Source organism: Ptychodera flava, chromosome 2 (genome assembly GCF_041260155.1).
Source record: "Ptychodera flava strain L36383 chromosome 2, AS_Pfla_20210202, whole genome shotgun sequence".
NCBI lineage: Eukaryota > Metazoa > Hemichordata > Enteropneusta > Ptychoderidae > Ptychodera > Ptychodera flava.
Genome location: NC_091929.1, coordinates 48517594 through 48534151, shown reverse-complemented (window position 1 = coordinate 48534151; position 16558 = coordinate 48517594). Strand labels below are relative to the sequence as shown.

Here is a 16558-nt window from a genome sequence, read left to right as displayed (position 1 = left end):
AGCCTGGCCAATTTCTCACTTGGTTTTTCACCTTTCCTGTTCTTCTGGCTTTACTTTCTACTGACTGCATTATGCAGAAATCTCAATAACTTTGTATCTTGACAACTAACATATGCTGTTATCTGTGCAATGCTTAAAATAATCTTGTATGCTGTTTTATTTTATGTTTGATCTTCAAAGAGCAAAAAAAGTGAAAGCAATGTTGGAATTTGGACGAACATAGTTACAACAATCTGTGCTGGTTTATTCAGTGTTTGATCTTGAATGAGAAAGCTAATCTTGGAATTTTGACATGAGTAAATGGCTATCTGTGAAACGAAATGTAATCTGCTATGAATATCAAAAAATGTCATTATTGTTTTCAATATTTTGAAAAGCTCAGAGGTATTTCATGTCTAACTTTCATTATAATGCTTCTCTCTTAGCAACGTTGTTTTTGGAATTTTGGAAGAGAAAGCAGTTTGAGATCCAGTATGACTGGGATTTGTTTGGTTTTGAAGATCACGAGGTCAGTGTTTGAACAAAATTTATGATTTTTTAATCTGCCTGAATTACTTATGTATGGCTAAGTTGAACAGTACAACAATGTGTGTGTGTGTCAATGGATTGTATAGTTTTCATTGAAAGTTCGGAAGATCATATGAAAATTGATCACATGTAAATTTCATGTCTCCATTTGGTGGAATAACTACTGACAAAATAACTTCCGTATGAACTTTATGGAAACATATAATTGGTTGACAGTTACTTATAGTGTGATGTCTTTTGATGTTGTTAAAGTGTACATTTTTACCCAATCATGTTTTAATCTGTCTCTCAAATTGATAAAATAGCTACACAGCAATTTTTACTATTTTCATGCATATAATAGTCTCTTTGTAAGCAATATTTTAATATTACAGGTTCTTTTCTTTCAATAAAACAAATCTTGCTGTATCTTGAACAGGAAAACTGCCGGCCAGAGTTTGAAGCCAATGCTCCAGACAAAAGAGTCAATCCTGTCACCAAGGTAACAATGTTTGTTGTGAATTTCCTGTCTCCAGTTGAACTTCAAGTTTGGTTGTCCTTGACTTCTTTTCTCCAACTAAACTAATTACAGGAGACATTTAAATGAAGCATCGGAGTGCATACCTGAGCCAACGATAGCCTGTCACCGTTAACTTAATCTACCAGTGTGGAATATGCCAAGATCTGAATTTATTTAGGGGACTATTGATTATGTGTGCTTGAGAATTTTGAAGTCTATCACTATCTTGAAAATCTGATCCAATTTTCACTTTTCCAATCAAAATATACTCAATTTGAAGATTCTGCACATATGCATGTTGGACATGTTAACCCATTGTGGTGCAGTAAATTCCTTCTTGATGATTACAAGTCTTGACAACAGTGAGCACACAACCAGCAGAAGTTACTGTCGATGTTTTATTTTAGAATATCCTTGTTGAGATTTCAGAAATGGTTAAAATTATTGTAGTGTTCTTGTATTCTAACATGATGTATGGCATTTTAGGAGGAGCAGCCATATGTCAATTTACGGACCAGATTTCCAAGGCTGGCAGCGGCTTCTATTGTTATACTGCTGATGGTGAGACAAAAACAATCTGTGGATAAAAAAACCATCGTTAAATATTTATGTGAAATTGATGAAGATTTGCTGTGTGCTGATAATTTCCATCAGACTAAAACTTTCTACTTAGTTGTCTACGTTTTCACTGGATTTTTTGCGATGTTTTTCACATCTTACTTCATATTTGTAATTTGCCTCCTGTAAAACAGGGAGTGTAGGGGGCTTTCTCACAAATATTCAGCCTTTGTAAATTTCAAAATATGAAATTCACTGACAATACAAGCAGTATGATGGAAATCTATTGACACACAGCAAGTATCAATCATTTCAACATCACTATCACATCATTAGATGCTCACCAAACATGTCATGTATTTCCATTCATTGCATCCACGGACCCTTCCCTCATCTCACATGGATCATGGACCATTCCTTCATCACACACGGATCATGGACCATTCCTTCATCACACACGGATAGGTGGAAGAGAAATGGATTACTTGGTACCAGAAATTTCCTCGCATTCTGACATCTGTATCCGGCATCTTGTTCATGGTAGGTCAACCATTTCCTTCATCCATACAGACACCATATTCAGATCAAAGACAACTAGAAAGCATTTGCAAGCAAAAGCGAAGTTCCAGAGACCAGAGCAGCGGAAGAAACAAGAGAATGTGTGACAAAGATAGGTGCAGAATGAAAGAGTGCTTTGGATTTTAATATTCAAGCACGTACCTATAGTTAGGGCTGATAGCAGTAAACACCATAATACAACTAAAAGCAAGGCAGTCCGGGGAATTACAGTACACAGATTACAAATGCCTACATGTACGGTAAAAACGCAACAGATACATACGGGGGCGACAACGCACGGAAATGTATATCAGACGACATTCTCGCGAGCCAGAGCAATAATTTTCGCTCCGCTGACCTACGCAAAAATCAATCGCTTGACGGGTAGCGCTGAGTTGTTGCCGTAAAGAGGCGCGTGATTTACGACGATGATCAGACGAGAGGAAACATCGGACCTCGGCCGTTGAAATTGAAAACTCAGGCCACATGCATTTTCATTTGATTAAAAGCACAGACTAAAACAATTTTCATTGCTATATCGCTGTTTTCACAAGATACTGACCGTTTGATCTTGGAAAGTTGAGTTGCTTTTACGTGCAGCCAACGCATGCCGGTGCGGTGACAGACAGTTCACTATGAACAGATGAATGCCTAGCATGGCAGGGCTGTGTTACCAGCGTTAAACGGCCTCGGCTCCTCAGAAATACGGCGGGCAGTTTCTCTGCCAAAACAGCCGAATTTGAATCCAAATTTTGCATTGATCTTCGTTTTCGAGCACACCCACTTCGCCTAGGTACACGAGGTGCCCAGCCATGCTTGTAAACTTACGGAAAGCCTACTTTTCTCTCTCTATGCGAGCGAAGCGATCGTACCGCCGCCATTGTTATCTCATTAGCATTCTGGCAAAACAGTATAGCGCCACGCACGGCGAGTATTTAGAGAAAAATAAAATCAAAAAGCAACAAAAAACAAAGCGTAAGAAAGCTAGAATTATTAATAGCTGAACGCAATATGATAGTTGAGCAATGCAAAATAAAAAATAAATAAATAAACACACAAGAAATGCCCGTAAAACCCGTCCGAGCTGAGTGATGACGTCATAAGCGTGTCCAATGCATTCTGGGTAATTAAGGTAAAATTTGTGTATACCATGTTCTATGGTAGTAATACCGGAAATAGAGAAAGAAAGAAAGAAAGAAAGAAAGAAAAAAAGAAAGTGAGCAAAAACTAACAGTTCCAGAGCTGGTCTCTGGAACTAATGATACAGAGTTGTATAATTTCATTATTAAGTACAAGTAGACCATAGTTTAGACTGTCATATTTACCCCATTTACATCTTATTTCAAAACTGTTATCTTAACATTTTTGTAAAGTTTGGTAGAATGCGCCCAGGGGACAGATATTCAAACTATAATGTTCTTACAGTACAAGTAAATTCTTTTGTTCTACCACTTGTAATAATGGCTCATTTGGAACCTCATTGAATAAATAAACATTTCAAAGTTTACATTTATGAAAATCAAAAATGTGATAAAGTTAATACAGAGATGGCGGCCATTTTGAATTTAAAGTCGGTAAATATTGGGTATTGGGTTATCTGTTACAAAATTTTGCACAATGACACCAAATTTTTTTCTCTTGATTTCAAAAAGGAATGGTTTAAGTTTCCTGTAGGAATAACTTTGTCTTTCAGTTTCGAGGCGCATACTAAATCCTCAACGATAAATTTTTACAGTTATTTTATGTAAATCACAATGCATTATCACAAATTTGGAAACTTATCTGACAAGAATTAAAGGATGATAAATAAACTTTGCCTCATTTGTTCCAAGTGTACAGGTCTGTGTATGATGATGTATGATATCTGAAACTATGAATTAATCTGTTCATCACATTTACTGGTATAAAATGGGTGAAAAAATCACAATTGATAACAATTGGGTTGGGCCAAAGTATGATGGTGAAAGGGTTAAACTAAAACAGGGTGATGAATGGTAAAAAATATAAAATCACTAAAATTTGAAGTGTTTTGGCAAAAGTTTTGTGACCTCAGTATGCATGGGAACCCTGGTAACATTGCTATGATCCTCTGATAGGACTGCATTGATATACTGAGGGCATCCCTAGTAAAATTTTGGGTTTACCATTCCTAACAAAAATATTAAAATGATCAAGTTATGGTAAAAGCCAATCAAAAACTAACATTGTATCTAACAATGATCTCATAGCGTTGGGGAAGTGTTCTTATGATGTCGTAGCACATATATCACTATATACTGAACATTGTACATTTGTAGTCCCATTGTTTAATTTTGTGATATTCAATATTTCAAAGCATCATTGGTACTCTGTGCAACACTTGTTCCGTCAAAGCTCAGGATTGATTCATATTCCATTTCAGATCCTGCTGGTGTTAGCATGTGTCTTGGGAGTTGTCGTCTACCGTATAGCAGTATCAGCGGCCATTGCATCAACTGGTGATGACTTTGCCAGCACATACTCGTCTCTCATCACAACCGTCACTGCATCATGCATCAATTTGGTTCTAATTCTTATTCTCAACAGGGTGAGTTTACAGATATCTTTTATTACGTTACTGGTATAACATTTTAAATCATGTAGCGTTACCTACTGAATCGTGTGTTTTAACAATAACCATTGCATTATAACTGCTACATGTATGTGCCTATACTGTACCATTACAAAGAGTAAAAATAAACATGGCTACAAGTATCTCTGTCAATATTCTTATAATGGAACAGCCCTATAACAGCTAAGTTACCATTTCTCATTTTCATGGACCCTGGTAAAGAATTGACAAATAAAATAGCTCATGATATAAGCAATTATAAATCAATGAATTTCCATAGTAAGGCAGTATTTGGATCAGAATACGTTAAAAAATTCATAAAGCAACTTAACTTTGCTTTTTGATTCTCAGAGCAGTTCTCACAACTAAAACTTTGTTAATACACTATGAAGCGGTGCAGTTTCCGTTGTAATGCGCATATTGCATTCTAAAAATTAAAAATTGATAAAGCAACCATTTAGACTTGCCGTTAAACAGAAATCTGTCTGTCTTGTGTTCCAAGTATAGCATTACACAATCTGTCTCATGTTGTGATACTTAGACTGTGTTTCTGTCCATAGATCTATGAGAAGATTGCAGTATGGCTGACTGACCTGGGTGAGTCATTTTTGTCAACCAGAGTTGACAAGTCTATTTTGAACTACCATTCACGTTTTAAGAAACTTTTTTGACTGATTTGAAAGGTCAGCACTGTCGTATGGAAAAACTAAGACTCAAAGCAGTTCTATGTGATTGACTTCCAGTAAAGCTAAAAATAAGAATGCTGCTGTATCATGTGACATGATATTGACCAATCAGGTTAACTTCTTTCAGTGTGTACAAATGTGACCAGTAACCATTTTGAACAATTTCTGTCATGATATTCAAAGATGTTCTTCAGACTAATGGAATAGTTCTGATAGTTATGCAAATAACATACACAACTACAACAAAATATTCCGTTGTGAAATAATGTAGCTGGTAGCTGTGATGTTAACCCAGTATGTCTTTGATTGCCAATGTAAACTGCATATTACCCCATAACTCTTTGTGGCCATAGAAGCCAGCAGGCTTTTCTCTTAGGAAGTTAGGATCTATCGGTAACAAATCACCTGTGAAATATTATTATCTCAAATCTGTTGTTAAACAAGACGTACAGTGTTACACCTTTGTTCATCACATTATCTACACTCATCATTTGCAATGATGTTGGTGGATATAGAAAACAAGATATGAGATGAAATTATTTCTTTGTTTTTTTTCACAGAAATGCATCGTACTGAGACCATGTGGGAAGACAGTTTTACTTTCAAGATGTACCTCTTCAGTTTTGTCAACTACTATACATCAATATTTTACATTGCATTCTTGAAAGGACCGTAAGTAGTACCCTTCCTCTCTAGTCCTCTTAGCCAAGTTGGTACACCACTGACCCATATTTTACTCAGACTTTACAAAATTGTACAAGTTACATATTTCAGTACAGAGCTCAGTCAGAGAAGTTTCAAGAAATTCCTAAGCTGATTCAAAGAGTTTTGGAATCTTTGACACGAAAGGGCACACACGCACAGACATAGTCTATCTCTCTCTCTCTCTCTCTCTCTCTCTCTCTCTCTCTCTCTCTCTCTCTCTCCATACTCCTACATGAAAATTTGACTTTCTATACATACATTCATATGTAGGTCATTTCCCCCACACTCATCATGACCTGAGTTCAATTAGTCTAGAACATTCTCAAGGTCACTGCCCTTGATGACCTCACAACCTTGAATTCAATTAGTCATGTTTGGAATGTTCTGGAAAGTTGATTAGTTGTGTAAGGGAGATAATTTTAGAACAGTAATTAGCATGTCAATAAAAGTTCTAGATTGTTCTTATATGCCTTTATAAAAGGGACGTGCACAGCTTCCAGTCAGACTTTTGGGATCGTGTCTCTTGTGTGTTACTATAAACTCCAGCAGTAGTCATTCTCAAGACTTTTCAAGACCTTCACTGTCAACGCTGGATTTATACTGTGGACTTTGTGCAGCTGCAAGCCTGCAAGGACTGTTCATTCATTCAACTGACTGTTACAACTCTGAGACTGGAGCTTTGCCGTCCCAGCTGAGATAAGTAGTCTGTACACTTTTAAAGCTTGTACTCTATCCCTGACTTAGCAATTAGTTTTTTTTTTCGTAATAAATTTTGTTTAAACGTTAACTGCTGAGTTCACCCTTTTGTTCGTTTTCTCTGCACGTAACAAATTGGGGGCTCGTCCGGGAGTACGAATATTTTGAGCCGTTTGACAACATTTTGACAGCCTTTTCAAAACTACTGTATACTGTGAACTCAGCGAAATTCAATCATGGCGGAATTCAGCCAGACGAATTTATGGATGACCTTGATCAGGACACATTTAATTCCCTCAGAAAAGACAACCTCATAGCACTGGCAAATTTCCTTAAAGTAGATGTCAAAAGATCTATGCGCAAGCGAGAAATTCAGTTCAAGATTGCAAAACATTTAGTTAATTCTGGCCATTTTGAGGAGTCTGCCTTAAAAGATTATGAGCCTGAGTCTTCCTTCGAACTCAAAAAATTAGAATTAGAAATACAGGCAGATTTGGAGCTTAAGAAATTGGAATTAGAAAAGGAAAAATTGCAAATGGAAGAAAGGGAAAGGCAGGAAAAATTACAAATGAAAGACAAAGAATTACAAATGAAAGACAAAGAATTACAAATGGAAGAAAGACAGAGAGAAAAGGAGAGAGAATTGGAAGAACATCGACTACAGTTAGAAATGAGACGTTTAGAGCTTGGACAATCAGGAAAATTCTTCCCTTCAGACAAGTTTGACATCACTAAGCATTTCAGGTTAGTTCCCCCTTTCCAAGAAAAGGATGTTGATAAATATTTCCTTCATTTTGAGAAAATTGCTCAGAGTCTGAATTGGCCTAAGGAGTCCTGGTCTATGCTTTTGCAGAGTGCTTTGGTGGGTAAAGCCAGAGAAATTTACATTCAGTTGTCAGTAGAGCAGGCTTCAAATTATGATTCTGTGAAGGAATTATTCTCAAGGCTATGAGTTGGTGCCTGAAGCTTACCGTCAGAAATTTAGGGATTGTGAGAAGGTGAAGGATCAAACTTATGTTGAATTTGCTCGAACAAAAGAACAACTGTTTGATCGCTGGTGTTCTTCTGAAAAGGTCAGTCAGATTATGACAAATTACGACAGCTTGTTTTGATTGAGGAATTTAAAAGGTGCATCCGGAGTGACATCAAGACGTTTATCAATGAACAAAAGGCAGATACATTAGAGGTTGCTGCACGTTTGGCCGATGATTATTCATTGACCCACAAATCTTCATTTCTCAGCAAACCATCCCAGTCCTTTTCATACAGAAACAATGCAGGTAAATTTAACTCCTCCTTTTCATCCAAGAATTTTTCAAAGGAGAGTAGAAAATCAATGACAACAGTTCACAGAGTTCAAGTAACACTCCACATCATCAGATCCCAAGTCTCAATCTCCTTCTGACAAACAGTTTGGTACACTTTCTTGTAATTATTGTAAGAAAGACGGCCATTTAATGTCAGAGTGTTTCAAATTGAAAAGAAAACGTGAAGGTCAAAGTGGTCAAAGTGGATCTAAGCCAACCGGCTTTATTTCTTCATCAACTCAATTAGAGTCTAATAATGTGTGCAACACATTTTCTGAGGTTAAACCCCTCTCATCCCCAATTAATGAGGTCAAGGTCAATTCTTCTCAAGATAGCATTATGGGTATTTTCGAGCCATTTATTCATAATGGTTTTATATCACTTTCTAGTGATTTCTCTTCCGCTACCCCTGTCAAAATTTTAAGAGATACCGGGGCTTCCCAGTCTCTTTTGTTGGCAGATACCCTGCCGTTTTCTGAAAAGTCATTTTCAGGTTCTAAAGTTCTTATTAAGGGGGTAGATTGTAATGACTACATTCCTGTTCCTCTCCATAATGTCTATTTGTCTTCGGACTTTGTTTCTGGACCTGTGGCTTTAGGTATTAGGCCTTTTTTGCCTTTTGAAGGGATTCACCTTCTTCTTGGAAACGACCTTGCTGGGGACAAGGTCATTACTAATCCACTTGTGACTGATAATCCTAGTTTAGATCAGGATCCAGAGCCAATTGAACAAGAGATACCCGATTTATTTCCTTCATGTGCCATTACTCGAGCCATGTCAAAGAAAACTTCCGAGAATCAAAATACTCTCAAAAATAATGTCACAGATGTTGACTTAAATGACACCTTTCTCAGTCAGGTGTTTGACACGGATCATTCCGTTATCCCTCGTGGATTTGAAACTTCCAGTAAAACTTCTGCTGACCAAAGTCAGACATTTTCTAGATCAAATCTCATTGCAGAACAACACAAAGACCCAGATATTTTGTCTTTGTTTGACAGGGTAGATGATGAAGGTAAAACTTCAGATAGCTCTGTTTCCTATTATACAAAGTCTGGTATTCTCATGCGTAATGGAGACCTCCAGATGTTTTGGTTGATGACGATTGGGCTATAAAACATCAAATTGTGGTTCCAAAGCCCTACCATGCTGAAATATTGCGCCTGGCCCATGAAACCCCCTGGGCTGGTCATTTGGGAGTAAGGAAAACTTATCATAAAATTCTCAGTCACTTTTATTGGCCTAATCTCAGGCAGGATGTAACACATTTCTGTAAAACTTGTCACACATGTCAAATGGTAGGAAAGCCGAATCAGACCATTCCAAAGGCCCCTTTACAGCCAATTCCTGCATTTCAAGAACCATTTAGTAGGATTCTAATAGACTGTGTTGGGCCCTTACCAAAACAAGATCAGGAAATGAGTACATGCTGACAATAATGTGTACATCAACCCGGTTCCCAGAAGCCATACCACTGAGAAATATAAAGACAAAGACTATAGTGAGAGCTTTAGTCAAATTTTTTCACTTTATTCGGCCTCCCTAAATGTGTCCAGTCCGATCAAGGCTCCAACTTTATGTCTGGTATTTTTCAACAAGTAATGGATCAGCTAGGCATTAAACAGTATAGGTCATCCGCCTATCATCCAGAAAGTCAGGGTGCTCTTGAGCGATTTCATCAAACTTTGAAAAACATGATTAGGACTTACTGTTTTGACACAGAGAAGCAGTGGGATGAAGGAATTCATTTTCTGCTCTTTGCTGTTAGAGAGTCAATTCAAGAGTCTCTTGGTTTTAGCCCATTTGAGCTTGTATTTGGACATACAGTCCGTGGCCCACTTAAGCTCGTTAAAGAGAAATTCCTATCAGACGATGATGATTGTCTGAATATTTTGCAATATGTGTCAGATTTTCGTACAAAACTCTCTAAAGCATGTGAATTAGCCAGAGAAAATCTTGAGTCATCTCAGCAGTCAATGAAAACACAAATATGATAAAAGCACCTCAAAACGGAAGTTTGAACTAGGTCAAAAGGTTCTTGTTCTACTTCCAATTCCTGGCAAACCACTCCATGCTCGTTACTTTGGGCCATATCTAATTGATAAGAAATTGAGTGATTTAAATTACATCATAATAACACCTGACAGGCGAAAACAAAAACAGCTATGTCACATAAATATGCTTAAGCCATATTTGGATAGGGATAATCCTACTATAACTCAGCCTGTCAGTACCGTCAGTTCTGGCCATTATGAAGATAGTGATACTGAAACTGTCTTGAGTGAAAATACTCTAAATTCAAAGCTGGGCTCGGTCAAGCTTCAGAACTCAGAAATCCTTGAGAAGCTGGAGTCTACAAAGTTGGCACACCTCCAGCCAGAACAACAACAACAGGTGAAAGAACTTCTCCATGAATATAAACACCTGTTTCAAGATGTTCCAACGAAGACAAGCATCACCTATCACAACGAAGATGTCTGCGACAGTAATCCAGAGGAACAACATCCAGACGGACTGAATCCTGCGAAAGCGGAATATCTCCAGGAGGAAGCCAAGTATTTGCCGAACAATGACTTCATCGAACTCAATAAAAATAACCGGGCTTTGCCGTGCATACTTTATGCCAAATTCAGTGCCATTTCAAGTTTTCCAACAACAAATTGCAAGAAGATAGTCATGGGACATCCTGTTTGCTACTTTTCACACAAATTTAACAAATCCCAGAGAAACTACTCTACAATTGAAAAAGAGTGTTTATCTTTGATATTAGCTTTACAGCATTTTGAAGTTTATGTTACTTCTTCAATCAGCCAATAGTGGTTTATATTGATCACAACCCTCTTGTATTTCTACAGAAATTTAAAGGCAAAAATCAGAGATTGCTAAGATGGAGTTTAATGTTACAGGAGTTTAATCTTGACATTAGACATATCAAAGGCAGAGACAATTTAATTGCAGACTGTCTCTCTCGTATTTAGAGTTTATTGTTGTTCACTTTCAAGAAATTTTATTGTTGTTCACTTTCAAGAAACTTTACTTTAGAGTAAAACAAAATTTGAGTACTTAAATCCTTTTCAAGATTACATTTGTAAAAGAAAGATTTTTCTTTGAAAAATTTTCTTTTTTTGAAGAGGGGGTGTGTTATGTAGGTCATTTCCCCCACACTCATCATGACCTGAGTTCAATTAGTCTAGAACATTCTCAAGGTCACTGCCCTTGATGACCTCACAACCTTGAATTCAATTAGTCATGTTTGGAATGTTCTGGAAAGTTGATTAGTTGTGTAAGGGAGATAATTTTAGAACAGTAATTAGCATGTCAATAAAAGTTCTAGATTGTTCTTATATGCCTTTATAAAAGGGACGTGCACAGCTTCCAGTCAGACTTTTGGGATCGTGTCTCTTGTGTGTTACTATAAACTCCAGCAGTAGTCATTCTCAAGACTTTTCAAGACCTTCACTGTCAACGCTGGATTTATACTGTGGACTTTGTGCAGCTGCAAGCCTGCAAGGACTGTTCATTCATTCAACTGACTGTTACAACTCTGAGACTGGAGCTTTGCCGTCCCAGCTGAGATAAGTAGTCTGTACACTTTTAAAGCTTGTACTCTATCCCTGACTTAGCAATTAGTTTTTTTTTCGTAATAAATTTTGTTTAAACGTTAACTGCTGAGTTCACCCTTTGTTCGTTTTCTCTGCACGTAACAACACTCATATAAATACACTCATGTACACTCTTTCAAATTGTTTCCTGACCATCCTACTCCTGACAACAATGTATGAAGAAGACACATAGAGTAAAAGATACATGATTGTATAATTGTCAGTCCAAATATTTGTAATTTTTTCCCCGTACTATGCAGCTGCAGTCTAACAGTTGTCCCTAGCATAAAACAGCATTGTAGAAATTTCAATTTAAAGCAGACAATATTTAGTTTCATACAAACACATGCATGCAAATATAGTGTTATTGGTCAAATACCAGTATTTGTGATGGAATAACTGTGAATAACTCTGTCAATTTTCTTTTCAGTAAAAATGGATATCCAGGAGACTATGACACAATCTTTGGACTCAGAGTGGAAGAGGTGAGAGAAACGATTCTTCTTCCATGGAGTTTTGTAATCTGGAGTAGTAAATGAATCAAAGCCTTGCACAATATCAATATATAGTTTTCATGTAATGTACGGTGAAATTTCTCACTAGTGTGTAACTATCCCCCGCAGAAAATGCTCCACAGAAAAGTGGGACCAAAACTCTTTAGAACTTCTATAAATATTGACCTAATGTTCATAAGCTACAAACTCTATAGAATCTAGAGCTTATTTCATAGGGTATCATCATCTTTTTTTCAAATAAATATCAGGAACTTTGATGGAGATCAGTAACACTTATTCATGTTTCTTCACCATTTTGTTTAAGAGTTTCTAAATATTGAAATTGTCTCTTCACCAGAAATGTAGCATTGTTGGTCAGCATAATTTACCTAACCTGGTTTTGTTTGTTTGTTATTTCTTTCAGTGTGACCCAGGTGGATGTCTTCCAGAGCTGTGTCTACAGCTTGCAATCATCATGGTTGGTAAACAAGCCTACAATAATGCCCTGGAAATCATACTACCGTAAGTATTTCTGTCACTTCCAGATTTGAACAAAGTTTTCCCCAGAGAAAAATGTCATGTTCCCCATACACATTACTTTCACTGTGTGAATGATTTGTATAACATAAGACTGGAGTTGGTTTTGTCTGTAAAGAATACAAAGATTTGATATTTATCATTCCAAATATGAATTAGATTCATAAAAAAATTCCACTCAGAACTAGGACATGAAGTAAACTCAACACTGATATTCTCTCCAAGCCTAATAAGTGTTATGTATAGCTCTATTGTGAATTAATAAACCTGTGTGTACATTAGTTGTGTTTCAAGTACATTTCATAAATATATTTTTTCTGTTCGTCTTTAGAAAACTTCTGAACTGGTGGAGCTCAAGAGACGCCAAACAGAAAGAAAAACAACTGGGTAATGAGTACACACGATGGGAACAAGACTATGACCTTCGACCTCCAGACAGACATGGACTCTTCAGCGAGTATCTAGAAATGGGTAGGTCATCAGTGACAAACAGTTTGGTTGGATGGGATTTTGCAGCATTCTGCAAGACAAATGCACCTTATTTAAGGTAGAACGCACCTCGGGGACAGACATTCGGACTCTCAAACTTTTACAATTCTCTTGTGGCGATTTATTTTAAAGCTCTTAGTGTAAGAAAACTTTTTACCGGCTTAGTTTTTCGAAATTCGAAAATTTTATTTTTCTCCATAGAGTTACACAGGGATGGTGGCCATTTTGAATTTCAAATATCGGTAAATCTTGGATTATTTGTTTCTGTAGTACCAAAATTTGCACGGTGACCCCGATTTTTATTCTTGATTTTGAAAAAGAATGGTTGAAAGATTCCTTAAGGAAAGTTTGAGCAAAAGTTTAAGTCTTTCACTTTCGAGGTGCATACTACCTTAAATGTCATATGCTATGGCCTGCATCCTTCATGCAATGAAAGACTTGGAGAGAGATGTGTGAACAGTACAAATGTTTTATTTGTCAGTCATAGATTTTCAGTGGATCATGGCATAGCATATCCATTACAGCTCCATTCTTGTTTGTCACCTGTTTACGTTGTAGGTCCAGAAAAACAACCAATCCAACAGCTTCAGTTTTAAACAAGAATTGTTTTGCTTTTGTGGTATTAATAATGAGATCAATGTATGATCATCAGGAAATGTAAAATGCAGTCACAATAATAATAGAAAATTTACTGAAATGTTATAATATCAAGAATTTTTAGGAAAAAACATTTCACAGCCAGGAGGGTTTACAATCAAAGCATTTGAACTGTGACTGAAATATTGTCAATCAAAGAAGAGATCAAATTACTGCACTGACTGTGTTGGATCATCAGTGCATTATGATTTCATTTCATTCTGTTCACAGTTTTACAGTTTGGATTTGTCACGCTCTTTGTGGCTGCGTTTTCATTGGCTCCTCTCTTTGCGCTGCTGAACAACATTATTGAGATTCGATTGGATGCTTACAAGTTTACATCTCAGATGAGAAGACCAATGGCTGCTAGGGCACAAGATATCGGTAAGTCAACAATTTATTCAGACCCATGCCTTCCCAACCCAGTGGGCAATTCATGTAGCTCCATTCCCTGGCAACCCCTCCCAAACCCCAGTGTGTAATTCATGAAGCCCAATTACCCACCCCACCAAGTGGGCAGTTCATTCTGTAGATCCTATATAATTTTTGAATTTTTTCCCCCCAACCCCAACAGTCTTTTTGGCCCAAAGGTAAGAAGCATATGTTATTGGCTTTACAGCTGATATACCTGACCTGAAGGCAATAACAATGTATTATTGCCCTTTCTGGTTCATATATCTGTGATGTACAGGTACATATCGTATCCTTCATTTAATGGGACGCTGCACCCAACACAGCATATTTGCTCCAAAATCACTTGTTTGCTCCAAAATCACTTTTTTGATAATATTTATTAAATTTTATTAGCTCATATTTGGTTTTATATATAAATACCAAAAAAGAGCTTATATGATGAGTCTAAGTGGCGTCTGTATATTTGTGGGTATGTGCGGATGTATGTCCGTCACACGCAAAGGCTCCCATACCGCCAAAGCTACCGTCTCAGTATTTGGTGTACGGGTAGATGTAGGGGTTGAGATGTGAACACATCAGTGTCAAAAATGTGCAAATGAGGTAAGAAAAAGCGAAATTCTGAAACAGGCTTGAAACAGGCTTACTCCACTGACTTGAGTCATTTCCTGTCATTGTTTATGAACTGTTACATATTAACAGACCTGCTCAAACCATAGACAGTAGAGGGGAGGAAGACCGTCAGTAGAGGGGAGGAAGACCATCTATGGTCAAACTAAGGGGGGCTAGCTGCCTTTCTGCTATGCATGTTGCTAAAGTTGACCTCCAGTACCTAAAGTTTTAGACCTTAATTACTTTTGTCATTCTTGTTTTTCTGGTTTAAATATTTCTTGTTGTTTTTCTGGTTGTACTGTGCAGAAATCATTGTCATAACATCAACGTAGAATTTTCCTGCACTGAACAGATAGAAACAACATTTATTGTTGATCTTTGGTACCCATACTGGTATGTACCAATTCTGATCAAATTTGAGCGACACCGTATAATTGCGGTATTTTTTATTTTTGTTAACCCAAAATTTAAATATTGGTTGGATTCACCTATTAGAATGTCAAGCTGTCATAAGTTGCATGATACAGAAGTGTTAATTTATGCAAATGTATGCAAATCACTCGACTTTCCAGTTTCTCTTTTCTTTCAAATTGAAGATTTCCAAAAAATATAACTCCATTCTGGCTTGGTCAAATTTTCTGAAATTTTCATATTATGTTCTTTAAATGCTATAAAACAAAACAACTATTTTGTTTGGCAATAAAGTTATTACATTTTAATAAGAGGCATTATAATTTTCCTAATCATGTTTTTATTCACTTTTTTTTCGAGTGCCAGTCTTTCAACCCATGCCATTTTAGAATGAGGATAGATAATGCAAAATAAAATAGTCATTTTGCCTTTCATATACTCTTCTTTCAAGTGAAATATTACATTTCAGAAAACAGTGTCAAGTTTGTGACTTAAATAAACTTTTATCATTAATACCAAAATTGAAGTTTTTTACCCCAAATGTGCAACCACTTCATCCTTCGAGTAAACCATTTCTATTACAGTAAACTTAGAGTCTGCTTTTTAAAAATATGTCATCTAAGATGAGAAATATTCCTTTGAAAAAAACTGTGTTGGCAACATGCAGCTCCACCTTAATGACGTACTTTAGAGGGAGATACATGTTCTAGTGCCCTCACAGGCTGGTTTCAAGTATTTTAAAGGGGAAGTTCACCAAGGATGATTTTTACATATGTGGTAGCTCTGTGGTCATTTACCCCAGAAAAGCTATTTTCACCATTTATAACTCACCCGATTTTTTACGAAAATGATAAAATAGTACAGGAAGTTGCCCATGTAATTTGAATCATGGGAAAAAAGCCCCAAGCTTGGAGCTTGCATCATGTGATATGGAAGGACCATCTTTGGATGGGTATGGCCCCCACATTGTCCACTCACAGTAACACAGTAGTAATAAGCAACACAGTGGACAGTTTATTATCATTGCATCTCAATTAAGTGGCAACTTTCAAACAAAAATGTCAAATTTGTTGGAAAATCACCTTTACCGATATGTCTTGTTTTCAGGTATCTGGTATGGTATCTTGGATGGCGTAGGAAAAATTGCTGTGGTCACAAATGTAAGAACACACTCATTTCCAAACAATGTCTTTTCTTTCCCTTCATTGTCAAATGTCCTCATCTTGGAAAGATTTCATA

The 16558-nt window shown here is 36.7% G+C and overlaps 1 protein-coding gene across 14 annotated transcripts in view; it reads left to right on the top strand.

Moving 5' to 3' along the window:
- LOC139122714 (anoctamin-4-like) overlaps positions 1-16558 on the top strand; it is an 86075-nt gene that overhangs the window by 62535 nt on the left and 6982 nt on the right. For 11 of the 14 annotated variants that reach the window (XM_070688367.1, XM_070688356.1, XM_070688345.1 and 8 more), the window contains 11 exons: positions 426-508; positions 947-1009; positions 2051-2125; positions 4545-4709; positions 5294-5330; positions 5980-6091; positions 12160-12214; positions 12648-12745; positions 13092-13231; positions 14117-14269; positions 16427-16479. In XM_070688367.1, the coding sequence (XP_070544468.1) occupies positions 426-508; positions 947-1009; positions 2051-2125; positions 4545-4709; positions 5294-5330; positions 5980-6091; positions 12160-12214; positions 12648-12745; positions 13092-13231; positions 14117-14269; positions 16427-16479 (1034 nt within the window). Of the gene's footprint in view, positions 1-425; positions 509-946; positions 1010-1513; positions 1589-2050; positions 2126-4544; positions 4710-5293; positions 5331-5979; positions 6092-12159; positions 12215-12647; positions 12746-13091; positions 13232-14116; positions 14270-16426; positions 16480-16558 lie in introns of all 14 variants that reach the window. The other 3 variants (XM_070688383.1, XM_070688375.1, XM_070688452.1) reach the window with 1 other exon arrangement.